The 27,503-nt window shown below is 39.7% G+C and overlaps 1 protein-coding gene across 3 annotated transcripts in view; it reads left to right on the plus strand.

Moving 5' to 3' along the window:
* Positions 1-27,503, plus strand: part of THADA (THADA armadillo repeat containing) — a 314,439-nt gene that overhangs the window by 132,762 nt on the left and 154,174 nt on the right. For all 3 annotated transcript variants that reach the window (XM_082427608.1, XM_082427609.1, XM_082427610.1), the window contains exons 27-28: positions 1,897-1,986; positions 3,114-3,245. In XM_082427608.1, the coding sequence (XP_082283734.1) occupies positions 1,897-1,986; positions 3,114-3,245 (222 nt within the window). The remainder of the gene's footprint in view (positions 1-1,896; positions 1,987-3,113; positions 3,246-27,503) is intronic.

Consider the following 27,503-nt stretch of genomic DNA (forward strand, 5'->3'; position numbering starts at 1 on the left):
ATGAGCATATTTTACATAAAATGTCCAGTAAATGTTCAATAAATCTGTAACTTGCGATGGAGTAAGGACTTTTTAAAAAATTTGATCTTACTGAATATGAAATAGGTACAGAAGAAAATTTATAAAGTGTGGTAAGGTTTAAAAAGTATGCAACAAACAAAAGTAATCACTTCTCTCCAAAATCATGGGGAAATACCACTACATACCCACAGGATGGCTAAAATGGAAAAAAAGACAACAGCAAATGTTGGAAGGGATATAGAGCCACTAGAATGCTTATTTGTTGTTGGGAGTGTAAAATGCTATAACTATTTTGGAAAACAGTTTTCTAAAATGTTAAACATAGTTCAGTTTTATTATCAGGTATTTATCTAAGAAAAATTAAAACGTGTCCACAAAAAACCTTGTGTAAGAATGTTCATAGCAGCTTTATTCATGAAAGCCAACAAATGCAAACAGTCCCTGTCTGTCAAGGGAAGAATGGATAAACAACCTTGTATATTCAAAAAGAATCAAACTATTGATATGTTGAATAACATGAATGAATCTCATAAACTTTATGCTGAGTGAAAAAAGCCAGACACAAAAAGTTATGTAATGCATTATTACATTTATATGAAATTCTGAAATAGACAAAACCAAATTGTGGCGATAGAAATCAAATCATGGTTGCTTTGGGGATTCAGAATTGACTGGGAAAGGGGCACAAGGGAACTTTCTGGGATGATGGAAATTTACTGAGGCTTCATAGGGTTGGATTACGTGAGTGTATGCATTTGTGAAAATTGATTGAATGGTACACTTAAGGTTTGAGCATTTCACTGTGTGTGAAATACACCCCAATTTTTTTATACCCCAATTTTTAAACAATGATATTTTGGGTCTTCATTAATAGGAGCATGCATCTAGAGTTGCTAAGAAGGGCAAGTTGGGGAATATTTATGTTACCCCTTCAGAGTAATTCTTTAATAGTTTTGGAGACAGTACTTAACACCAAACGCTATGTTTAGCTTGAGCTTTTTTGTCGGTTGTACAGTTTGAGGACCAATTTTCAGAATCTTGTCAGAGTTCAGGGGGCAGTATTTATAAAGAGGGAAAAGGTAGCCCTCTCAGATTGGCGCTCCAGAACTTCACGTGCCATGTCTTCTGATAACCGTGCTCCAGACCAGTGGGTCTCAGCTGGGAACCTTTTTTTCCCTCTCAGGGTACATTTGGCAACATCCAGAGATATTTTTGGTTGTCAGCTGGTGGGAGGAGGGGGTGTTGAGCTACTGGTATCTAGTGGGTAGAAGCTGTGGAGGCTGCTAAACCCTCTACAATGCACAGGACGGCCTCCACAACAAAGAGAAGCTCATCCAAGCTGCCATTGGTGCCGACTTCGAGAAACCTTGTTTTACATTTGCCCTTACTACTGACGCTGCCCTTACTACTGACGCTGCCCTTAGTACTTACGCTGCCCTTACCACTGACGCTGCCCTCAGTACTGACGCTGCCCTTCGTACTGACGCTGCCCCTCCTACTGACGCTGAGTCAGTCTCAGTCCGCCAGGTGCCGACAATACTCATAGTCCAAATCAATTGTGGAAACTTGGCATTTTCACAAATTGCATATTTCTTCGCTGTCAGAAGTTAGTATTAAATACTTGTAAGTATATGTAATCTTAAATTTTGAGATAAAATTCCATGCGTTAAGAGCATTTCCAAAATCCAAATTAAATGTGTTGTTTCTATTGATTGTTAAATTCTTCAGATGTGAGTTTTGTTCTTAACTTTATTTCATTAAATCTTCAAATGATCTGCGTTGTCATTCTTTAGAAAAGTAAATAAATAAAAAGGCTTTATTATCAAATCAGAAGAAATAAATGATAGTAATTTATCTCTTTTTCTCTCTCCACAGAATGACAGGGAGTGAATTTTTCTCTCGTTTCCCCGAACTCTATCCCTTTCTTCTCAAACAGTTGGAAACTGTAGCCAATACCGTAGACAGGTAAGAAGAGAATAGGGTGGGGCAAAGTGAAATCAAGGATGTGAATTACTTCAAGATTTTTCCCTCCAGGCAGCAGTTTTTAATCAGCTTCTTCCTTGTAAACATAGATGGATTTTTTTTAAAGTGCTTCTTTATTAAATACATCATGTCGCCTGACACTCTGTAGTAGATATGTGCCTGAAAGGTTGTATAAAATCCAGGTTTTATATTATATTTTACATTTTAAAAATCCTATTTTTAAAGTTTTTAGTGTTTTATAGGAGTTAGGTTTTTAGAAGCACATGGTGATTTCTTCTAAGAATAATTTTCTTCCTCTTATATTCAAAATCTGTGTGTTTACATATTGAGTTTGCTTTAACACGCACCTGTCATTTTTTTTATCACTGGCCTGTTGCAGCTGACTAATCTGGTCACTTGTGATCAGAAATGGTACTATTCTCCTTGAGTGCAGATGGCCAGTGACCCTGGAAACACAAAATAATGCTATTAAGAGGGCTTCCAGTCTGATCAGAACAGATAAAAAAGTTCACCATTGTCTTTTCAATCACATTCTGTGGCTGGTAGTGTAATTTTTAGAATCGACATCTTAGAGCATGGACCATTTTATTCTTTTAGCAGTTTTTGCACTTGGCATGAATTTATACCAATTGTCTGTAATGAGAAAATAAAATCGCATCAATGAATTTTACTTCTGTTTGTGATACATTTCTTCACATTAGTAATTTGTGCAGACAGGCTTTTCTGGCCCTAGTAAGTGACTGTTCACGCTTTCTTAAGTACATTTGGATGTTGAAAGTTTCACGTTTCATACTCTGGAATAGACACCTCTCTACTGTCTGAACAGCTGAAATCAAAACAGCAGACTCGAATTATCAAATAATATGCTTTGAGAAGAGAATCCTGTGCAAAAGCCCAATCCATGGCTTTGCCAGTAGTTCTTCCTCATTTGCACACTAAGAAAATATGAAGTGAATGGAGGAAAAAACGCAAAACGGAAAATTATTGCTGATCATGGAGTCTCACTTTATATATCAGTACATAATTACTTAATGAGAAAAACGTTGGAAGATAGTGCTTTGCCTAAAGTTTTAAACCTTTTATGTACAATAATTTTTTTTTTTTTCCAGTGATACAGGAGAACTAAACCATCATCCCAGCATGTTTCTCTTACTTTTGGTGTTGGGGAGGCTCTACCCTTCCCCGATGGATGGCACCTGTTCTGCTCTCAGCATGGCACCTTTTATTCCCTTCATCATGAGGTAGTGTATGCCTCATGGAAATAATGGGAGTGGGCATGGGGGCTTTATGGGGCTATTTAATCCTGTTCCTATTTCAGAAATAATAGATTTTTTTTTTTTTTTTAACTTTGGGAGGGTTCTTGTGAAGGCAGGGGCCTGGGAGTATTGCCATTGCCCCCAGCTGGTCTCCAGTGTTTCAGATGGTGGGTTTAGGAGCTCATATCTACTGTTTAAGTAGTGTTTTCTGGGAGTCCTGCCTGCTAATGGGTGTGTGGTGTTGATAGGAGATACCCCCTTTTGATAAACATAGCCTGGGTGTTTGCATTATCCCTGTGTTGAGCCTGGCCAGCATGGGGCAGGCTCGGGTCTGGCATATATCCCCTGTCCAGGGGTTCAAGAGGACACCTGGCCCTTCACTCTGGGGGAGTTTGCTGGTGGTTGCAAGGGGCAACATCTAGATGGCAATGCTGTGTAGCACGAGTTCACTTCCCACTCATCTTCCCTTTCAAGCTTGGAGTACCTGAGAAAAAGCCATGCATAAAGGTTACACATGGAATCAAATGATAACAGGCTTTTCTGCTTCTACAGCCTATTACCACTTCTTCTTGTTACATTTCTTTGAGGCATTCGCCAGCTTCTGATCACCTTTTTCATTTTGGATCAAAGGCCTCAATAAACAGGCCTCCAAAAAGTATTGAAATTTTCTTATGAAATATTTCAGAAACCCTGTGATATTAGTTAGCTTTTACCTTTCTGCTTACCTCTTGACAAAACAGCACCTTCATTTTTATGTATCTACCAAAAATTGAAATACAGCAGAAGGATAAAATATAACCAACTCAAGAGAGTGTACTTGTTATTTATGTGGTGTCCTGGGTCCCACTTCCTGGTTTCACAGAGCTGACTGATGCATTTTAATGTGAGAAACCATTAGACACAAGATTCTGGTGTGTGATTGCTGTAGCCATTTGTTTGCGCCAAGCCCTGGCTGTGGCTGTGTTATCTGTGATCACAGAGATGACTCACTCAGATTGGTTTTTGTTTCCTGATACACAGAGTTACCAGCCTCCCATATCCAGCATTTGGTGATTCATTTTAGGAATTTGGGTCATAAATTTTACTTTCAGGAGCATTTAAAAATTGTACTTTCATATATAACTGGAAAGAACTAAAAAATAATTCAGAAAGTTGATGGTTGGGGGAGGCACATATACAGAATCACAGTGTACGTTAGAAACAAAGACACGCTTTAGAACTTTATCATCCTGTGTTGAGAACATCCAATTTGTGGAAGCTTATTTCTAATCAATCTGATATGTGTTACATCCTAGAAACCAGAAGTTACTACGTTGGAAGTATCCTTCCTGTTATTTGTTAGTTTACATATAATCAGAAAGCTCATATTACTAATTATACTCAGAGCACTCATTACGTATACAAAGATCGCGTGAACATAGGAGATTTAAATATTGCCTTAAGGCTAGTGTACTTAGTGCATCTTCTTTTTCTTAACTCAGAAACACAAAGAAAGAAATGTACAGTTCTCCTGTCCTTCCAGTGAAAATGCCTTAGTCAGTGGTTGCTTTCTACTTGAATAAAGATTCATAGAGCATCACCAGCAGCAAAAGTGCCATAGCGGATTCCTTAGAGTGTCCGTAGGCTCTGGTTTATTGAATGTCAAAGTATGTTATAGGCAGTGTTTCTCAAACTTTAAGATGTAAACATATCACGTGGGGGTCTCATAAATTCTGATTCAGTAGGTCTGGGGTGGGGCCTGAGATTCTGCATTTCACACAGACTTCTAGGTAATGCTGAGGCTGCTGGTCTGCAGATCACACATTGAGTAGCAAGATTAAATTTGAGATATCAAACATTATCAGAACCACGCACATACAGAGAGATGATTTTAATAAACTATACAGTAGTAGGATCATACTTGGTTAGGCTATTCAGGAGGTTTATTAGAAGTAGCTTTTGACCCAGTAATGCAGAGAACAAGCAAGAAAATATTCTGAGCAGAGAATTCAGTAGGAAGTAGACCAACCTTGTTGAGTCTCCACTGTTTGCCAGGCACTGAACTGGGCGTTTTGCTTAACAATGACTCTGAGAGGAGGTGTTACACCTCTCTTTACCTGTTGAGGAAACTGAGGTTCAGAAAGTGACTCAGTTATAGAGTTGGAATATGAACCCAAGACTGTAGGGCTTGTCAAGAGTGTTGGGGGGCTTCCCTGGTGGCGCGGTGGTTGAGAGTCTGCCTGCTAATGCAGGGGACACGGGTTCGAGCCCTGGTCTGGGAAGATCCCACATGCCGCGGAGCAACTGGGCCCGTGAGCCGCAATTACTGAGCCTGCGCGTCTGGAGCCTGTGCTCCGCAACAAGAGAGGCCGCGACAGTGAGAGGCCCGCGCACCGCGATGAAGAGTGGCCCCCGCTTGCCGCAACTAGAGAAAGCCCTTCCACAGAAACGAAGACCCAACATAGCAATCAATCAGTCAATAAATAAATCTTTAAAAAAAAAAAAAAAAAAAAAAAAGAGTGTTGGGTATCCTCTTTCTATTACACCAAAATATCCAACTCCCTTTTGTGTAGTTAAGAATTTTAGCTACACTGAGTAGCCCCAAGGGCCCTGAAATTTACGCAACTAGGAGCGATTAGGAGCCTGTATCTAGGCAGTGGATCCAAGTGCAGGCTATTTTCACGATGTAGAAGTCATGCCCCACTTGCAGTGGGGTCTGCTCCTGACCTTGCTTTTCCAGTGGTGGCAGTGGCTTGATTGGGTGCAGGCTTTCTCTCAGGCTTACATCTGTGGGATCATTGCTTGGGGTAATTGGGGCCAGTCTGTGGCCTGGGATAGAAGAAGCCTGGCTTTTCTTGAAAAGAAAGTAGAAAGATCCTAGATTTAGAGTTAGAAAACCCAGTTTTGGGTTTCATCAACCTACTGCCAGGACAACCTTGTGCTACCCTAAAATGTTCACAGTGACACTGGAGAGATGAACTATATAAAAAGATTTTTAAAAAACAGCAAATTTGGTAAAACTATACACATTAGATTTAAATTACTTCTGAGAAAATTATTCACAAAAAAAGTGAAAGATTGATCGTAAAAACCTGCCAATCCAGGCAGTATTTGTGGTTCTAATCATGGTAAAGATTGGGCTGTGTTGACTTGGGATAATGGCTGAAAAGACGGATGTATGCACAAGTGGATGGGCAGTGTTTTATTTTTGTGGCATTGCTAGTATTAATTTACGTACTTGGAAGAGCTCTAATCAGGCTCTTGGATACTCTGAGTTTAGCTAAAGCAAAATTTTTCAGCTAGTGGGAGTAGCACAAAGGTTGCTCTGACTGTGCTAAAGTGAATCAGTTGTACAATGAGAAGATTAAAAGCCCTGATGACAGCTTTTTATTTCCCTTTGATTTACATATACTTACCTGCCATTTCCTTCCTCTCTGTGAGGTGTTAGGAAGTATTGTTTGTACCTTTGTCCCTTATTCCACATTTGGGAATCTAAGCTTATATCTCTGTTGCCTTTCTTTGTTAACTTAAATCTTAGAAGCTTCTGATGTGGATCTTCCACAGCTATGTGTATGCACAGCTATGATTTGTTGCATCATCTTGGAACAGAAATGATCATGTTAATCCCAGTGTTTTGTTTACAAGGTTTTTTCAAATCGAGTGTATTTTATGTGCCTAATGCTGTGCTGGATCCAGATACACAGCCCTCTTCCATGCAGAGATGATGCCTTCAATTTAAGGCCATTCACCCTTCAATTCAGACACCACAGAGCAGAGTGACGCATGCTTTAAAAGGGACCCTGACTAGCTCCCTGAATACAGTTCACTAGTGCCCACTTGTCCGGGGCTTTCTAGAGACCAGAATATCTCTGGACACACACCTTGGAATTCCCTTTCACAAGCAAGCTTCAAGTTTGAATTGATGAGCTGTAGGAAACCAAAAATGCCTCAAACCTCGGCAATCCTGAACAGAACAAAGGCTCTGGACTCAAGAGACTTGGTTCTTTCTAAGCTCTGCCACTTATTCACTAGCTGTGATGCTTGAGCAAGGTTCTGTACCCTCCTTGGACCAGTGTGGTACCTGTATGTGTGAGGCAAAAAGTGCCTTCTATTGCAGATAACTGAGGTCTCAGCATCGGATTAAATCCCTCTACTGCCTTTTACTCACTCTGGGATGCTTTTAAAAGAATCTCCCCAGCCTCCCCCCTTTTTGACTTATTTTCATTGCAAATGACTTTTGATATGTTTTTCTCCAAACCATTTCAATCATTGTTCACTTTAGGTAAGTTTTCAGTGAAATCTGCCTTTCTGTTTTGTGAAAAATTTTGAGGTACAGATAACCATACAATCTTAATTAAACACGTGGCAGTGGAAATCACCCATGGCGACCTATGTATGCAGTGGAAACTGTTTTAGTTGCGATATTGAAACATCTAGTCAACAATCAAAACAAAAATTGGAAAATACGCATTTTATGTATTTTTAAAATATTTCATGGAACCTTTTGATTGTACCAGTCTTAAGAAGAAGGGAAGGGTAGGGAGTACAAAAACTAAGACTTAGGCCTTTGAAGCCTATGATATTGGGAAATAATATTGACTCTTGTTTTCTTTTCCTTGAAAGTTACATAATGCAAGGATTATCACCTTACTCCTTACCCAGGTTATGAAGTTGAAAGATCTTATTTGCCATCGTGTAGAGCTGGGGTTTTTGCAGTAGACAGTAGTTGGCTTCCACCTTCATTTGTGATTGTAATACCAGGAACTTTCCTCCAAGGCTGCACATTTCTATCTGTTCTGTCTTCCCAGAATCCTTGTGATAAGTAGAAGGCAGGATTTGCTCTATAGAGAGAGAAATCAGGCAGAGGGCTGTTGAGACACTGCTGGGAAAGAAGGCATACCCACCTCCCTTTCTCTCCACCCCAGCTCTTAATCCTCTCTCTCTCTGAATAGCTATAGCATTAATTTAAATCTCTTTTCTTACTAGTCATCATTACTGTATCATATTGTAATTTATATGCTCAATACTTATTCCCTCCAAATAAATCTTAATCTCTTTCCATGGAGAAGCAGCTATGGATTTTTTCGGTTTGTTTTTCATTTTTGGTACCCTTCTCTGCGTAGCCCAGGTTTGGGCACAGAGGCTGAATTATTAACCTAAAAACGAAACTAACTGTGAAATGAGACACTTCGTGTCTTAGCAGATCTGTGTATCTATGAAGTACTTAAGGGACTCCTAGTCTTACAGTATCGGAGCCACATTTCATATCCCACTGGTTACTGATTATGTAGAAAGGAGGCTCAGCTGGGTTTTCTGTTTTACCTGCCCTTTGAGGAATCTTATGCTCTAATGTGAGCTCTGACATTTGCTTTTATTTTGACTTCACCTCTCTGAAGGTCACACCCTCGGTTTCCTTTTCTATCAAATTAAGGTATTGGACATTACCCAGGGTCCTCTCTGGCCTTATGAGCCTATGACCTGAGACCTTCCTGGACTCGGACCTCCTCTCCCCTGACTGCTATCCAGTCAAGGGATCTGGAGGTCCACCTTGCAGCTACCATGCTGCAGGCTTTAGAGCCAAATGAGAGGAGCCTGGATTGATAAGAGGAGGAGGGAGGTCATAGAATTATAAACAAGCCAAAATACGTGGGGGAAAGCCTCCTGATTAATGTGGCACGAAAAGGAGGGCCCCTGAGTGCTTCAGGCTGTCAATCTGTATAATGGGGATAATCCTGACTACAAAATAGCAGATAAACGCCCCTTAGTTTGTTGGTTAAGAAAAATTCTAGAGAGAGGAAGGGGTTGATAGTATAATGGTGATAGAGGGCAGACTTTTTTTAACTCCTGCTTCAGCTTTGTCTTTGCCAGTAAACTGAAAGGAAGGCCCTGAAACCAGATGTAGGTGAGGTGATAGAAAAAGAACACTGTCTCCTGTGGATAAAGGCAAATCCTTGGACCCAGATAACTTACAGCCTCAGGTGCAAGTTAGCCTAGAACCAAGTCAGTAATTTGGGGGGTGTGTGGCATGGGAATGTTATCCTCGGAGCTTGCAGAAAGATTTCAAAAGAGAGAGGAAAAGGCATATTTTTATCAGTGACCAAACAATTGTGCCGATATTGTTTTAGACTGGATCATTCAATGTATTACTTGCAAGTGCTTCATACTTTATTTGCTGAGAGCTAGTAAGGATTCCCTAAGAATTTGTCATGCCAGTCACCTCATTGTTCTGATGGGATTACGAGTCTGATAGATGAGGACAATACTGCTTTATTCAGCGTTTGAATTACTTACTTAAAATGAAGACAGACTAGATTGTGTGCTTATTAGGTTTGCATATAAGAGAAATATAATTGGTTATGGACTCCCATTCAAAATAGTCTTTAAGCATGGGAGTGACAGACACAAATTCAGGCTAGTAGCCATTACCTGTGTGAAGCAGGGAAGGAGGGGATAAAATTAAGGAAGCATATACTAGGAGCTTGTTTTATTTGTGATGTGTTCTTAAGCTGGGTTTTGGGCAAATGGCTGTTATATTATTCTCTCTACTCTTTTTTATTTGATATGTCTAATATAGTCCATAATTGAAAAATATGATTTCAGAGTAGTCTTGGAAGACTGGATTGATGGGCTGAGACTATCAAGATAACATTTAATAGAGATATATATCATGTTCTGATTTTGTAAAGAAAAGTCAAAATTACATACGTATAGAATGAGAGCGGTCGGCTTCATAGCAGTTTTTATGAAAAAATCTTGAGGAACGGGATTTCCTGGTGAGCCCTGAGGAAGCAGTATGACACAGTTGCTGCTTCTAGGTAGTGAAGGCTATAGTCCCCCTGAACTCTGCTGGTCAGACTAAACCCACATCATTCTGCTATTATGTTATTATGCTGTGGGCTTCCCGTTTTAGGAGGGTCACTGATAAACTAATATTTATCCAGAGAAGGTGACCAAGATGAGGAGGAGGCTAAACACCTGGAAATAGTTAGACTGGAAAAGACTAGTTAGAGACAACATGGTAACAGTCTTTACATATTTGAGAGGCCGCCGTATGACAGAAGGCACATAATTTCTCTCGTGTGCTCCCAATGGGAAAGTAAGAGATAGATTTCAGATTTTAATATAAGGAAGAATTTTGTGAGAGTTAACATTCTGCATCAAGAGAACGGACAGATTTCCATAATACTGAGCTGCTGGTCATTGAATGTCATCAAGGAAAACTGATCACATGTTGTGTATATTTTTTAGATTTCTGCAGTGCATCTGAGGTGGGGCCGGATGACCGTCAAGGCATCTTTTTTTGAGGTGTCTTATTTTAGAATAGCTGAACAACCTGGCTGTAGATTCTAAATGTGCAGTGAAATGATAAACCTGCCTCTAAACCTGTAACACATATTTGTACATTTTTATTCATGGGTTCCTCCATCTACCAGTTGGGGTGCCATACTTCGGATGGCCCACAGATCACGGTGGTCTGCTCCTACATGGTACCCTTCAGCAGTTAATCCACTTAAATTTAGCTTCTAAGTAACTTCTATAACTTTGTTCTCTATAGTTCTGAAAACATTTTTTTGGCCTATGGGATGTCATGTCTGAAAAGCATTCCTTATTAATTTAATTATCATTTTTTGGTGGTTGCTATATTTTTCTCCATTTCAGATGTTGGCCTAAGCCACATTTGTTTCTACAAGGAACATCTGAGTCTTTGAGAAAAGTCAGAGATGCTTTTCTGAGGAGTGATTAAAATAGATAACTCTTTGTTGTCCAAACTTCAAACAGAGATGCCTGTAGAAAGAATAAAGGAGTTGCCAGTCCTAGCCCATTACAAGTAAAAATACTTGAGAATAGGGCTTTCCTGGTGTTGTTACTACAGCACTTCCTCCTGCCTGGCCATCCTAGAGGTTCAGAACTCCACCTGTCCTGTGGTTACTGGTCAATTCCATGAGCCTTAGAGAATGGGATTAAAGGTTAGGAGTCTCCCTATACCATCCTGATCTGCTAACAATGGTTGGGTGAAAAAAGGGAGCTGCCATGCCATTAACGTGTAGAAACCCTGACCTCTGGTTTTAGTGATATGACTCTGATACCAGGCCAGGCCTTGAGCAAGATTGTCAAGGTGCAGATGTTCAGTTCCACTCAGGGCTTTTTTGAGTGCTCAGTTTTCCTCTTTGCCTATAAGCCAAACCCATGCCTACTCCTTCCTTTCATACAGACGTGTAAATGACCCTAGTCATTACTTTCCTTGGGGCTGTTTGTTGTGTTACACAGATACACATTTTGAAATAAAGTGAGGAATCTAGGTGATGGAATTTTAGGCCTTACATAAGGGAGGACCTAAAAGCAGAGATCGGAAGGTGTTTCCCAATACTGGTGAAATCACAGTTTGGGCAGCTATCTACTTGGTCTCCTTTTTACCATGGCCCTGCCTAGCTAGTGCTTTATTTGGAGGGCTTTTTTGCTTATGGCCTTCTGAATTTCCAAATTCTACCCAGGGGTACCTGAGGTTCAGTGTGTGGAATGAAATCATGTTTTCTGCATCGCGTGGCTTTTTTGCGAAGAGTTCTGGCATAAAAAGATACTCTGACATCTGTCACCGATTTTTCTCTCTCAGTTCCTAGAGAGGGGCCTGGCCAACTTAATCTCTGGTGCCAGATCTCTTTAAGACCATTTTCTAAATATGTTTTTGAGCAAAAGGAATGAGGAGTTCACCTCTTAATGGAATGCATTGACAAAGCAAGCTAGAAAAACAAAACTTGTAAGGACCAGCTTTTCTGCAGTGTTATCTGTTACTTCAGTAGGCCAGTTCAGGTCATGTTAGAACAAGTGATTTGATCTGTAGACAGCCTCGTTCTTAGGTGAAATTTCTGACAATGATGATAATCCATGGCCTATTGCTGCCATTCACTCTCAGACTTAGAATCCAATCAGTTAATAGATTAACTAAGTAGCTGTTAAACATCCATTGTATACCTAGCTAGCATTAGGTCTTGGATAAGATGCAAAGTGAAGGAAAAAGGTTTTTCATCCTTGAAGAACTTATGATCTAGCTAGTGAGATAAAACGCATGCTTGTGAACCTGACATACTGTATATGAACCACTTAATTATATGGCAGATACGCTAAGGACCAAGGTCCTGTAAACAAGGGGAGGAGCACTGGTGGGTTGGAGAAATGCAGGAGGCTTTCCCTAGTAGCAAGGCAGGAAAAGAACACGGGAATTCAGTTTACCATCCTGAAGACTTTAAGAAATCTCCCTCCCTTGTTGGTTAGCAGCTCTTAAGAGAGGAAAGTCATACTGTTCATTCTGCAGACAGTGGGCTCTAACAAGCGGAAGATTGTGACAGAGTTTTATGATTCATAACTTGAAAGTTATCATAAAGAGCTTTGCTTCCACTTGAATCAAGGGTGACCCAGGAAATTCACAAAATAAATGGTTTGCTACTTAACAGAAGAAACCGTCCATGGTGAATCTTTGGTAACTTTAATTAAGAATGGTATTTACTCCAAGTGTTGCATTTCCAAGTCTTATGGAAATAATGAAGAGTAATGGGAAAATTATTACAAATGTAGTAATATTTAAATTTTAAAATATTTTAATAATATTTTTCCTTAAGGAGCATTTATTTCCTTAATCTTAATTATTTTCTCAAAAATGTAGCCAAGATGCTCAGCAGGCATTTTTAATGCTGAATTGAAGATTTGAGAGTACCAAGCCCCAAATGCCAGCTAATATGAAGTCATCTTCTCCTACCTGGTAGGGAACATTTTAGAATCAAAACTGTATGTTTTTCTCTTTAGGCAGAAAAATCTGAATTAGGGAAGAGAGTATGAAGGTAAAGAAGAATTACAGTAGGCTTAAAATGAGACAAGAAAAATGCACGACATACCATGTTTTGATTATCTTTCTCTGATCGGCGCAGTTTTTTTCCTCCCTCTCCTCTGGGCCTTGACCCTTACCAGTCTATTTATCATCTTCTTGTTAAAACAACCTGCATTAGTCACATCAGCTGCACCAGATCATTCACCCTCATACCCTTCGACTTTTTCCCTTTGGGCCTTATTTTCCTCACTCACCTTGAGCACTGAGACTCTTGACTGCCCGTCTTGCCTCCCCTCCACACAGCGACAGCTGCTCTCTTCTTCACCATTTATTCTTGTCTTTCACTTTATTTTGTGAGCACTCTTCGTCACTAGGTCATCCATCCATTAAATGTGTTTGCTGAGGGCCTACTTTGTGTCATCGCCGTAACCCAAGGCCCTACTCTCATCATCTCTTATTTGCAAGAGAAAATAGAAGCCATCAGGCATCGACTCTCTCCGTGGAGACACCCACTCTACCTACCACCGTAGTTCTCTCCTTTGTTTTATAGCCAGACTCTTGGAAAAGGTCGTCTGTGTTTACAGTCTCCATTTCCTCCTCTCTTATTCCTTCCTTAAACCACTGCAGTCTGGATGCTGCTTCCACCACTTCACTGAAGCTTCACTGACAAAGGGGAAATAGTAGTGACCTCTTCATTACAAAAGCCACTGGATGCTTTTCAGTCTTTATCTTTCTGAATCTTCCTCTGGTATTTGACACTCTTGCACACTGGCATCTTCAGGATGCTCTTCCTGTGTGGCCTTGTTTGGCCATTGCTTCCTCCTCCTCTTTCAGGGCCCCTTCCTCATGCTGCCTCCTAGATGTTGGTGCACCTCTTGGTCCTGCCCTCCACTCTTTTCTTTTTTCACCTTACATGTACAGTCCTCACCTGGCTGGCAACTCACATACATTGATGAGTCAGTCCTAGATCGAGAACTTGTACAGAATCATAGATTCACCTTTCTGTTGGACAACTCCTTCTGCATGTCCCATAGACATCTAAAAGTCAGCAGTTTCCCCCAGGTAGTGCCTCTGCACACTGAGGTCTGAACAGCCATCTCTTAGGGCCTAGCACAATGTCTGCACATTCCCCCTGGCCAACTGGAGTCAGAGGACTTCTTTGAAAGGAAACAGGACTCAGGGTATTACAGAGGAGCCTTTCAATATTATTGACTGTGTTCACAGGTACTCAATAACAAAAGAACATTGGGGTCTTTTAAATAGATTTATTTATTTTATTTATTTATTTTTGGCTGCATTGGGTCTTCGTTGCTGTGCGCGGGCTTTCTCTAGTTGCGGCGAGCGGGGGCTACTCTTCGTTGCGGTGCGCGGGCTTCTCATTGTGGTGGCTTCTCCTGTTGCAGAGCACGGACCCTGGAGCTCTAGGCATGAGGGCTTCAGTAGTTGTGGCTCGCGGGCTCTAGAGCACAGGCTCAGTAGTTGTGGCGCACGGGCTTCGTTGCTCCGCGGCATGTGGGATCTTCCCCCACCAGGGCTTGGACCTGTGTCCTCTGCACAGGCGGATTCTTAACCACCGTGCCACCAGGGAAGCCCAGGAACATTGGTTTTAAAAGTCATTGACTTTTGATATCCCTTCAGTAAGTTTGAAATGATTTGCTTTTTCCCTTATACTGATGATCATCACTTTGAGGTAGCAAGTGGCAGGTGTTGGTAACTTTCTTTGGAGATGGAAAAGTCAAGGTCCAGAAGGAGTAAGCAGAATGTGTCCACAGTCAAAAAGTGATTCGTTAAGGGGTCAGGGGTTGATTCGTTTATTCATTTATTCAACAGATAATTACTGTAAGCATCGATTGTGTGTCCGGCACGATAGAAATACAGTAGAGCATCAGACAGATAAGATTTTTGGCATAATGGGATATCTGTTGTGCTCTGTTGCTTCTTGGTCCCTATCATCTTTGCTCTGATTTTTTTCCATATAATTAGTGATAAGTGATAATAATTAGCAGATATTTACTATGGGCCAGACACTGTTTTAGGACTTGATGCATACTAATTCATTTAATCATCATGACAACACTATGAGGTCCCTAACATTATCATCCCCATCCTCCATCCTACAGAGAGGGAAAGCTGGGCAGTGGGAAGTTTAGAAATGTGCCCTAGGTTATACTGGTAAGAAGTGATAAGGCCAGGATTTGAACCAGGCAATCTGGCTCCAGAACCCGTGCTCTTCTCCACTCCCTTAGCTACGCTAGCGCTTAATACTACAATTCGCCCTTTTGCTCATGTTTACGATGCTCCATCTGTGGGGTATGACAAGCTAGTTCTCAATATGCCAACATTAACCTGAAGTTTTAAATAACAAACACTTGGACTTACTTTGCTTTCTTGAGATATCTCTCCCCTGCCCCCCTTGGGCATTGCTCTAGCAGTGGTCTCTTCTTCTAATCTGAAATCAGTAGAAAAGAAAGAAAAACTTGCAGTTAAGCCCAAGTGGTTGTGACGGGTTGCTAAATAAGACTGGTTCAACTGAATTTCTGAGATTCTTGAGAAACACTGAGGATTTCTTACAAAAGAAATTTTCCTTGTAATAGGAAATCGTGGGTCATTGCACAGTTATAAGTGTCTCAGCAAAGAAAAAAATGTGTCTTGAGGCTTAAGAAGCATAAAATCTTAATGAGATTATTTGTGGGCTGCTACTTAGGCATAATTTTTAAACTATTAGAACATATATTTTCCATCTGACTTTTACCATCTTAGGTTTTTACTGTAGAAACTTAACATAATTTTGAAAAGCTTCAGGGTTGTTGAAAGAAAAAGAAAAAAAAATAGTAACAAGCATTTATATAAAGAAGTTGAAGTTTACAATGTACTTTCATAAACAGTAGCTTACTTGATCATCCTCTTTTTACTGTCTTAGAAAACAGCATCATAAGGATATCAATATATGTTGAAATTTTGAAAAATTGCCAACATTTTCTTATGTGGTAATCCTACACTTTAAAAGGATACCTTAAAAAGGCAAGTCTGAATCAGTGAAGTGTTCAAATTACTGGATATTATGAAATGAAAGTTTCATTACTCCAAATTGTATGTAATATATTTAGGGAACTGCTTTTTAATGGGTGGGTAACAGTAGCATCTGGTTAACGTATTAGTTGTTAAGCCACACCTCGAGGCCTCTGAGGTGGGTTGAAATCCCCCTTTGTTCCTCAGTTTTATATTTCTCATGTGCAGAGTCCCACCTCCCTCCTTCACCAACCAAAGGTTACTAGCCAAACCTGCTGGAGAGCACACTGAGAGTGGGATGTGTGAGATGTGCCCCTTGGGTTGTCTTGTTCTGTTTCGTTTTGCATCAGGGAAAATTCCTGGTCTGGGATATTTGTGTCCTGGCCACCAGTTCCCAAGAGATGGCCACATTTCTCCCAATTTTAAATGAAACTCTCAGTCCCAAAAGTAAACATTAGCTCGACCTCAGTCTGAATAATTGCAAAATCAAAATTAGGCAGGCCCACGTGAATGAGATTTTCTGTTTTGTCTCTACAGTGTCCAGAGCATTAACAAAATGTCTATTTGTATGGAGGATGCTTCTGTGTAAATAAGCCTGCTCCTTTTTGATTATTGCAATCATACAGGAAAAGGCCATCTGTTTTGGTAGTAACTATGGAAATATATCTAGGTAGCCAAGGAAAAGCTGGATTGTTACTAAAGGATGTGTCACACCAACAAGAAAATAATTTACGAAGCAGTGGGTAGAAAATATTTTCAAACGCTGAAAGTGAGTCACTTAAGCTATCTTTTTGGGTGATGGGTGAGCAGTGCTGGTTTGTTTTTTGCTTGACTGTTTATTCATTTTTTTTTTTCTTGTTTTCCAGAAGAATCTCTCTTTCCTGTAAAGCCAGAATTTAAGGCTCAGCTTCTTTTCAGCTTGGATAAAATGAAAAGTAAAATTCTTTTTAATACTAATTATAACCTGCAGAAGCCTAGTGAAGAGAAACTTAAGAAATGTAATTCTTGTTTTCTAGCTGAGCTTCAATGCCATATAATTAATATAATTCAATCTCTTCTTACCCCTTTTTTTTCTGCATGATTTAAGATATCAGAACTTAATTCGTAGCCAGAATGAAAACCAGACTTAGGAAAAACTTGAAAAGACTAGAGAGGGATTTGCATTCTGCTGCATGGTTGAACACGTCCCTAAAGTGGCAGCTTTAGAATGCCATGTCCTGATAGAATTCCCCATGGAAAACTGGCCAGTAGAGCGGTTTCCTAGCGCCCTCCCCCTAGTCTGCACCACTGTGAAGTGTCATGAGGGCCTGGGATCTGAACCTAGGGAGCTTCACAGGATTGCTCCACAGCCTGACAGAAGGGCACTGGTCTCACTGGGCAATCTGTGCTCTTGTTCATAAGCCCCAGGCTGTGGGTTTTGGAATTGGCCAGCCATCCTGGCTCAACCTTGGATAAATATTCCTGGGTTCTAAGTAGGAGGGGGAATTCAAAGGCCTGTTTTTCCCAAGTCCTTCCATAACCAGTCCATGACATGTTATGAGGTCTGAGTGGCGTGGCCGTGTTTGGAGGGGCTTAGGGAACATGTTCTACTCCTAATTAATATGTACACCGGTAATAACTCAGAGGGCCAGATTCTAACCCAGCTTCACCCCCTGGGTAGTTGAAATCTGTATGGAATGATTTGAGAGGTCTTAAGCAGTGCCTTTTACCCACCCAGTTTTCTCAGATGCCTCTTCCCTTTTGAGCTGAATCTTGAAGTTTCACAGTTGGACTTTCATTCTTTAAGTATACGGTTTTGATCCTTTCTAAATTGGAAATCCCACGGTGAGATATAGTATTTTAAGGTATTATTGGTCATTTAAACCACAGTTTAAGTTTCTTTGATCTTGACAGGAAGAGACATTGGTTGGGTGTGGTATTAGAGACGGGATAAGGCTGGCAGCGGTGGCGACAGAGTGTAGAATTTGGGACAGAGACAGATTGCGCATTGCCTGGATGGGGACCGCAGCGGCTTCTTCCCCACCAGAATTTGCTCCCGTGCATTTAGTGAAACGGGGCATCCTATTTTCCATTTACCTCTCCCTGCTGGCAGGGAAAGACTTGGAGGCCTTTTTACAGCTTTGACTCTTCCTCCTTCTAGATGTGGTTCCATTTCCGTTCCAAGATGAAAGCTTGTCTTTGTCCCCTCCCAGAATAGTTCCAGGCAGCAGAATACAGTGAATCCTTCCAGATAAAAGACCTGCTGATAAAATACCAGATTGTTATCAGAGAAGCGGAGTGAGGGGAGTCCAGTCCCTACCATTAATTACCTAGTTACAGCTTTGTTTATATCCTGTTCATTTGGGGGCATGTTTTCCCTGGACAGTTTCTTGTCTGTGTTCTGAACTGCAGGCTGATGTTTGTAAAAATCCCAAAGGTCAGGGAATAGTGGGTTCCTTATTTTCTGAAAGGCTTAATGGCAAGGAAGAGAGAATATCAGAGTTTCTGCCTTCCACCTGGAAGGAAATGGACCAATGCTTGGTTTGGGTGGTTCTTGCCTCACCTTCAGCATACAAACCTTAGTGTGTTGAATGAACTCTGATTTTGTATACTTATCCGAAAGGTTACCTGAAAATAGAATGACATTTATCTCTGTGAAGCCATGAGTATTAACCAGTGAATACCTGGATATCAAGACACTGAGGCCAGAGTCTAAAATGCTCTAACACTGCTTGGTGAATGAGCTGAACGCCACTTCAGAATGTGTAAGTTTTGAACCACCCCATATTTTGGGGCCTCTCACCTTCTGAGATGGCCCACACTCTGGAGTGTGTTTCTCCCAAGGCTGTTCTCACCTTTTGAGACGGACCACATTCTGTCCAAAGGATGTGTATCTCTAAATAAATCCACTTCTTACCTTAAAAAAAAAAAAAAGTGTAAGTTTTATGTTATGTATACTTTACCACAGTATAAATGAGTGAATGAATGAATGATACTTGCTTTCTGGCAGCTCCAAGTACTTTGGACACAGTTGGAAATACCATAGGGTTGGGCTACATCGTCTGCCTTATATTGAACTTGATCACTGTTGCGTGTGAGGTATCATGCTTCCTTTTAAGAACTGTGAGACTGAAAGCACAGAGAACCTTAATGAACACAAGACAAAGAGACAAATTTTGCCGCCTTCATAGGGACATATTGGCAAGTCTGGGATTGGAAAAGAGCCGTATCTTGAAAATGATTGATTCTAAACCACTATAGCCACTCTCCTTCCACAAATGTAACAGAAGAGGGGAATGGGGTCTCTTGGTGGCTGGAATAGGAGTAGCATCTATTGCTCTGATTCTCAAATAGTGGCATTGAAATGCTCCATGACTAGTAGTAGTCACGGAAGTTAACCTCATCTGTATATCTGCAGCCCTTGAGTGGCCAAGCACATGTTTCTTGACCAAATCAGACTCAAGTCTGACCTTATGTTTTCCTGTTAGGTTCTGTTCTCAGCCCAACCGATTTTTGCTATAAGACTGACTCTTGACCAGTGATTCAGCCAGCTTTTTCAGCCTCACTGGTCATGGGAGTTCTTTTTGAGGACTAGACTGTTGCTTTTTTTTTTTTTTTCCTGCTAAGCCAAGAAACTTCTCATACCTTGCAAACATGCTACTTGGTGATACAGCTGCAATGTGATTTCGGTGTAGAAAAAGAAAGTATGAAAATAGCTCTACTGCAAATCAGGAAACTTTTTTTCTTGTTAACCCCAAAAGCCCTAAACTCAGAACTCTGACTAAAAGGTACTTCTTTTTTCCCGTGTGTGTGTGTGTGTGTGTGTGTGTGTGTGTGTGTGAGAGAGAGAGAGAGAGAGCAAGAGAGCACGCATGAGCGTGCATATTCCTACCGTCATTTCAAGGTAGTTGTGAAACATTCGCCATGGTTTCAGCAATACCTTTCTCAAATTTAAATTTAGTATTTTCCTTAGAAAAGGCGAGAGCCTGTAGGAATTTAGGAAGAAGCAGCTAAGGTAAATTTAAAATATAAACACTCACTTTGGGTGAAATCAGTAAAAACATTCCCTGACCTTCTAATATATAAGAAAATTTTTAATTAAAAAAAATAAAAGTTTTCTTTTAGGAAATAAAGATTTTGCCAGAATAGCATGAGTAGATAAAGCAGTCTGTTGTGAAAACTGCATCTTTAAAATTTCCACTTTAAAAAATAAGATTTCTTTGCTTTCTTCTTGACTAATGGTTTTGTCAGAACAATCATTTGAATAATAAATGAAATACTCTGAAGTATGTGAGGGAGTGGAGAACTTTTCTGTGCCTTGTACGAACTGGTGATACAGATTATAAACTAAATGATTCCACATTCCAGTTTATCAAGGATCCAAGCCAAAGCCATACAAATCTACCAATGAAATCATAAAAATGAATGGAAGTGATCCAGATTGTTTCATTTTCCTTTGAAATGTTGTTTGTATTAGATGTTAGCACCCAGAAGTTAAACAGTATTGAATTTCACACATAGCACTTCAGAAAAAAAAAAAAAAAAAAATTATTTATTTGGCTGTGCGGGGTCTTAATTGTGGCATGTGAGATCTAGTTCCCTGACCAGGGATTGAACCTAGGCCCCCTGCATTGGGAGCATGGAGTCTTAACCACTGGACCACCAGGGGAGTCCCATAGCACTTTATTTTTAATCTTAGGTTAAAGGTTATGTCCTTGGCATGATTGAAGAATGACTCATACAATTTGCACTGTTTTTATTGATGGGCAAGGAAGGAAGTTGGGGAGTAATGTGATACTGAATTGATGCTAAATTTATTAATTGAATTTAAATGGGAATAAAGAATGTCACTTAATGATTTTATTTATTTTTATATTCATGTATATGCCCTCTGTGAAGATTCTCTTGAATGTTACTTATGCCTAAAATGCAATATAAAATATCTCTTGGCCACTACCAGAAGCAGTGGGAATTAGCAGTGATTTTCCTCCTAGTAAATGTATCAAATTGTATCACAGCCAGAACCTTCAGTCACATGGACATATTGGAGGATGTGACCAGAATTCTTTATTGACATGTTCCCCATCTTAAAATACAGTTACCATGAAATTAATGTATTAAGCCTTGGTCACAACCCAAGGAAAGACTTAAAGGTAATGTGATTCTCCTTATAATTAATAACCTAATTAAATGCTGGAAGGCTTCAACCATATAGTAATGTACCTTGCTTCTGAACAAAGATAATACCACAGCTGAAATTGTATACTTGTAACACTAGAATTTTTTTAATTAGTGGTAGGGTATGTGGGTATGTGTGAGTGTAATCTGTTTTGTTTCATCTTCAAACTTTGCACAGCAGTCTCCATTGTGCATTCACTGGGACTATGTTAAATAATAGTGCACTAATTGGTTTCTGTTTGTTCAGAATTCAGCATGATTCAAACTGGGATGAGTTGAAAATTACCTGTTCACTATGGAATAAGCAAATTATGAAAATAAGCAAAAATAAAAGATATTAGGAAGCAGGTTCAATCTACTCGAGATGGAGGATAAATCTGTTTTACCTTAATAACCACTTGAAAAATTCTACCGCTAAATGTAGTTTGTTAAAGCGGGCCCAACAGATTTGGCATTGCTTGGTTGAATGGTGTGAGTTATCAAGTATAGGTAAGAGCTATAAAATTGAATTTCTTTTAGTATTTGTTATTGTCGTTCCACCCTGTGGTGGTAAAAATGTCTTATAGTTGGGGCATGCAGGGTTTTGCAACTACCACGGGCTCTGGAGTCAGACATACCTGACTTTGAATCCCGGCTTCTCCATTCACTTCTTTTGTGAGCTTGGTCAAATCACTTACTGTCTCTGAGCCTGTCCTAGAAGAGCATGTGGAAGATTTGGAACACTGTCCTGAAAAAGTTTCTGTTTTTTAATTCTTACGCGATTGTTAGGATTTCAGTGTTTATTGATTTGATTCTTTAAGAGAGCACAAGGAAAGGTTCATTCTGGTCATAAAAGTTCAAAGGAAATAGCTGGGCTTGTTTAATATGAGGAAAGAAGATTTGGGATGTTTTGGAGATGCGATTGGAGGTTGAGAAGGGAGAACAAGACAGGATGTATAACTTCACTTTTCTAATATATGTGAAATGTTATTCTTAAAAAACAGCATTATTGAGGTATAATTGACATAAACTGCACATGTTTAAGGTGTACCATTTGCTAAGTTTATACACCCATAAAACCACCCCCAGTGTCAAGATAGTAAACATATCTATCACCCACAAAAGTTTCCTTGTGCCCATTTGTAACCTTCTCCAACAGCCCTGCCCCCGTCACCTGGCAACAGCTGTTCTATCACTATAGGTTAATTTGCATTTTCTAGAATTCATATAAATGGAATCATACATTATGTATTTTATTTTGCCTGACTTTTTCACTCAGCATAATAATCTTGAGATTAATCCATGTGATTACACATATCAGTAGTTTGTTCCTTTCTATTGCAGAATAGTATCCCATTGTACAGATATACCACTATTTACTTACACTCTCACCTGTTGATGGACATTTGTGCTGTGTCTAGTTTTGACTATTACAAACAAAGGTGCCAGAAATATTCATGTACAAGTTTTTGTATGGACATATGCTTTCGTTTCTCTAGGATAAACGTCTAGGAGTGGAATGGGTGGGTTGTAGAAAAGGGTGTACATTTAACTATTTAAGAAACTGCCAAATTATTTTCCAAAGTGATTGTACCGTTTTACGTTTCCACCAGCAGAGGATGAGAGTCCCAGTGGTTCCGTATGCTAGTCAACACTTGGTGTGCTTGGTCTTTTTTAATTTTAGTCTTTCTAGTGAGTATGTAGCAGTATATCACTGTGGTTTCAATTTGAGCGTCCCTCATGACTAAGGAGATTGAGCATCTTTACATGTGTTTCTTTGCCATCCATATATCTTCTTTGCTGAAGTCTTGGTTCAAAGTTTGACCCAATTTTTTGTTGGGTTGTTTGTTTTCTTCTTATTCAGAATATATTCTGGACACAAGTCAAAAGACTATTCTTTTAGGCATAAATTCATTTATTTCCCTGGCATGTAGAACCACGAAAACAAAATTAAGTTGCAGTAAGAAAAGTGTAATTATACTTAAGGAAGTACTTTTTGACTGTGACACAAATGTGGGCCCTGGGGCAACCAAAGGAGGATGTAAAACTTTCCCTGAAGGCAGTGGTCTGTTTGGATGCTGTAGGGATGCTGATGTATGACTTAATCTACCTAATAGCAGTCTTCATTTGAGATAAGAATCTTCCCTGGGGCGGGTCTGTTACTAATATCTCAGTGTTCTTTGCTCTTTTGTGCTATTTTTTCAGGCCAAAAACGTGCAATTTCTTGGAATTTTTCAAAACTTTCCATGTACTTCATGGGTTTAAAAAATTTATTCTTTCTGATTTTAGCTTGAAGTGTTGCTGTGAAACCTGAGGAGGGTCATTCAGGGGTATTAATTAACTTTAGCAAAAGTAAATTGCAATGTCTGGAGAGTAATCAAATTAAAAGAAATGCTCAAATTTCTCTCATCTAGCAGTAGCACAAATCACTGTTTTAGCCGATAGTACTGGCAAGATTCATTCAACTCTCTTGTAGAGGCAAAATAATTAACTAGATTCTAGAGAAGAGGTTCTACATGATTAAAGGAATTGGGGCTGTTTTAGCCCACGGAAGGGAAGAGTAAGGGGTGATTTAATGACAGGATTCCAATATAGTCAGTGAAGGGTTTTCCTGTGTATAGAAAACACTGGTCATTTGTTCTCCAACTCTGGAGAGGCTCAAACTAGAGAAAATTGGCTCCCGACTATAGAAGGATTGAGTGTGGTTTGTATTAAACGTAAAAGTTCTTTTATAAGCATCAGTATTGTTACGAGATTAAGCAATGGAGCAAGTCAAGAGAGGTCATAAAGATATTTTAAAATAAAAAATATAGCTATCTGCCTGAAATGTTTAAATGTCCATTGAATTATAGGATTTTGTTATTGAAGAGGACTTTCAAGATCACTTATTCTAATCTCCTTTTACAGATGAGGATGTGAAAGGACATTATGAAACTTGCCTATGGCCACATTTAGATACTAATATTTTAATTTGAGGATGTTTTAAAAGTAGTCTGGCTAAAGAGGCATCAAAGGGACCGTGTAAGAGTTTCTGCTTAGCAGCAGGTTTCACTCCACCAAAATAGTCACTTAAAGCTGATAACAATGTGTATTATTTTTTTCCTAAGCCCATGAAGATCCTGCCAGTGTGCTGACCTGTGTCTGTTGTCTTTAAAAATGTTAAAGATTCTTATTCTTGGACATTTTGAACTTGTCTCTAGATAAATACTATACTTCAAAAGACTGTAGATGATTTGACCCGAGGTGGTCAATATTGATAGAGGAAGCAGAGGACACTGCCACAGCCGTTGGCGAGCCTGTCCCAGTCTAATACAGGGCTCTTCAGAAACCTTTGGCTGCTGGCTGAGCTACAAAGACTACAATTTCGTGGACGACTATTTCCTGGTGACTAATTTGCCTTCCTTGAGGATAGTGCATTATAAAGCTTTTGGTTTTATTTTATTAAGCACTAGTTGGAGCAGTAGGAAATACATTTAGGCCACCAGTTCATTGTGTATGGGATCTGCAAAAATGAGTTCTAACCATTGGAATTAATGGGATAAATTGCACATCCATTACCACAACAGAAAGAAGTCGGCACAGTGCACTTTATTTGATTGTGGGTACATTTTATTTGGTAACTCATCATTCTATACATGTTCCCACTTGACCATCTAGAGCAAAAACTGACATATGTGTATACAGTTTTATATACTTATTTCAGAGGGTTTATGTGAGTACTAAAAGTGAGATAAAATATCTGAAAGTACCTAGCACATTGCCCGACATCTGGCAGACACTCAGTAAATGTTCCCACCTTCCTTTCCCTTTCCCCTTCTTGAGTTTTAGCATGAGTATTGAAATCGCTCAGAAATGTAACAGATTCCTGTCAAAAGGGAAGTTCCTAAAATTGTTCACATTTAAAAGTGTTTATTTAAAAATGTTAAGCACTCACTTGACTCACAGGATGCTTAGATTTTACAAGATTTTAATATCTTTTCAGAAAGAGTCACCTGAAAAGTCAAGTTCCATTGTTCCAAGAAAGATGTACTCAGCACCTATGATTTGTCCACCCAGTATTGGGCTAGGTTTAGGGTGCTTTGAATGCCAGAATGAGAAATTTGCATTTAGTGTGGCGATAGAGGGTTGTCGCAGGTTCTGGAACATTTGAAAGCTAAAGAACAAACAGGGAAAAAAAAAAAAAAAAAAAACTCTTAAAAACAGGACCAAAAACATTCCTTTTCAAACCTTCCCCCTAAATATATATAGCTTAAAAAGAAGAGAGTAAATTTTCTCCATACCTTTGTTTAGTTTCTTAAATTGACCACCCAGTCCTGGGTTTATGAACTGAAACCCACTCACTGTGAATATGGAACCACATGCCCTAAAGGTTAATGGGGTGCGTTTCAACTGTATGAAGTCACTTAGAGAACTTGGCCTTTGAGCAGTGACCTTCACCACAAGGAGACTCAGCACGTTCAGGACTGTTTTCTCCAACCCACCCACTACCTGCAAGGAAAGGAGAAGACATGCGGAGGCCAAGGTGTTACGATCAACCCCCTTAAAGACTCAATGGCTGTCTGTGTGTGTTCATCTCTTGGTCTTTAGTGGAGCAGGGGCAGAAACAACAGTAGGGTTTTGCTATTGAGAGGAATGTGCAGCTCTTTCCCTCGGTCTGCACAAGTTGCAGCCCTCAGCTCCTGCCCTGCACACAGCTTATCCCAGCTTGAGAGCCCTGAGGGCAGATCCAGAACTGCTTTTCCAGCTGTCTGTGAGGAGGCCAGTAGTATGTGGCTTGTTGATCCAAGGTCAGAGAGGAAAACCCACAGATGGACCGGGAGGGAAGATCATGCCAAAATTTCAAACTAAGTCTAGTGGTTATTTTCATTATGTAGGAGAGTTTTATACCGTTTATGTTAGATTTTTTTTTCCACTTTATATTACTCCATTTTATTTTGGGTAAAGACTGAAAGTAATGATTCCCTTTTAATCTCTAGAGCCTCCAATGTCTTTGTATTTATGTTGCTGTAAAGTCTTTTCCATGTTTTTCCGAGTCAGGAAAGAATCATTATTAAGGTATAACTTCATTTCAGTGCTCCAGAGGAAAAAAAACCTTCTTTCCAGCTGTCTGGACAATTTGGTTGGAATCTGAAAAATTCAGTTTCAAATTGTATCTGTTATTGTCTAGTCACAAAATAAAGCATGAAATGAAATTTCAGATTAAATATAATTTTCATACTCTTATGTTTTTTCAAAACTCTATGATTTGATATCAGCAAGTAACCAGGGATTAGCATTCAGAAAGCATCCTTTCATTTATTTAAAACATGTTTATAATTCTAAATAATTAAAGAGCATTATTCAAAGATCTCTTTAAAGTAAGCACCACACTGGATACCTTCCCCCCTGTCCCTGTAGGAAAATTCCCTAGCTTTATTTCCTAACACCTAAAGGAATGGTATGAATGCAACTAGCCATTGCCATTGCATCCAAGACCCTGTGTCCTTGCCACATATGTGGCCGAGTGCTGTGCCCAGTTCTTACGGGGACAAGTGGAGGGATGTCAAAGTGATGGAGGCCAATTCCCAACTCCTGGCAGCTGCCATTTTCACCCCTTTGGGATTAACAGCCTGTGGCTAGTTGACCTGGGGAAAACCTTGGTAACTTGGAGGTAGAGTGGAGGTGACCTTAAAAGGATGCACCTTCTACAGCTTAGACTTTGGTTGGGATGTCCCAGGGGGTTACATATTGCTGTTCTCAGATGTTCTATTTTGGCTTATTAATTATTTTCAGCATTTCTTCATAAAAAATTTTTTAAAGGTCTTAACATGTTGATTAGAGTTAATTTGTAAAGAGCAATTACAGCTTTGAGCTGCCAGTAGATACTTAAACTAAACGTTCTACCTGCAGATACATATGTATATTTTTGCCGTGAAAGCTGGAAATGTGCGATTTTTAGCTTAGCTACTGTCTGCTGCTCTTATTTCTCCTTCACTATCCAAACCAAGGATTCTTTTTTAAATCAGACTTCAAAAGTCCTGAACCCATTACCCTTCCAAGAAATATATTTGAATAAAGAAATCCATGAGCTGTGCAGAGGGCAAGATTACAGTAAATGCAACTTCTAAGTGCTAGCGGTTTGAGTTGCAGGAAAAGGAACAAGTAGTTCAGGTGGTGGTAGGTCCTTTGATGAACTGAAAATCGGTAAAGGAAGGACAAGTAGAGAATCTGGCAACCGTGGCCACACTGAACTCACCTGAGAATGTGTAAGGACGGCTTAAGGAATAACACTTGTAACAAAAACATACTTCATAGTGACA

Source organism: Balaenoptera physalus (assembly GCF_965194825.1).
Source record: "Balaenoptera physalus genome assembly, chromosome: 15".
NCBI classification, from domain to species: Eukaryota; Metazoa; Chordata; class Mammalia; order Artiodactyla; family Balaenopteridae; genus Balaenoptera; species Balaenoptera physalus.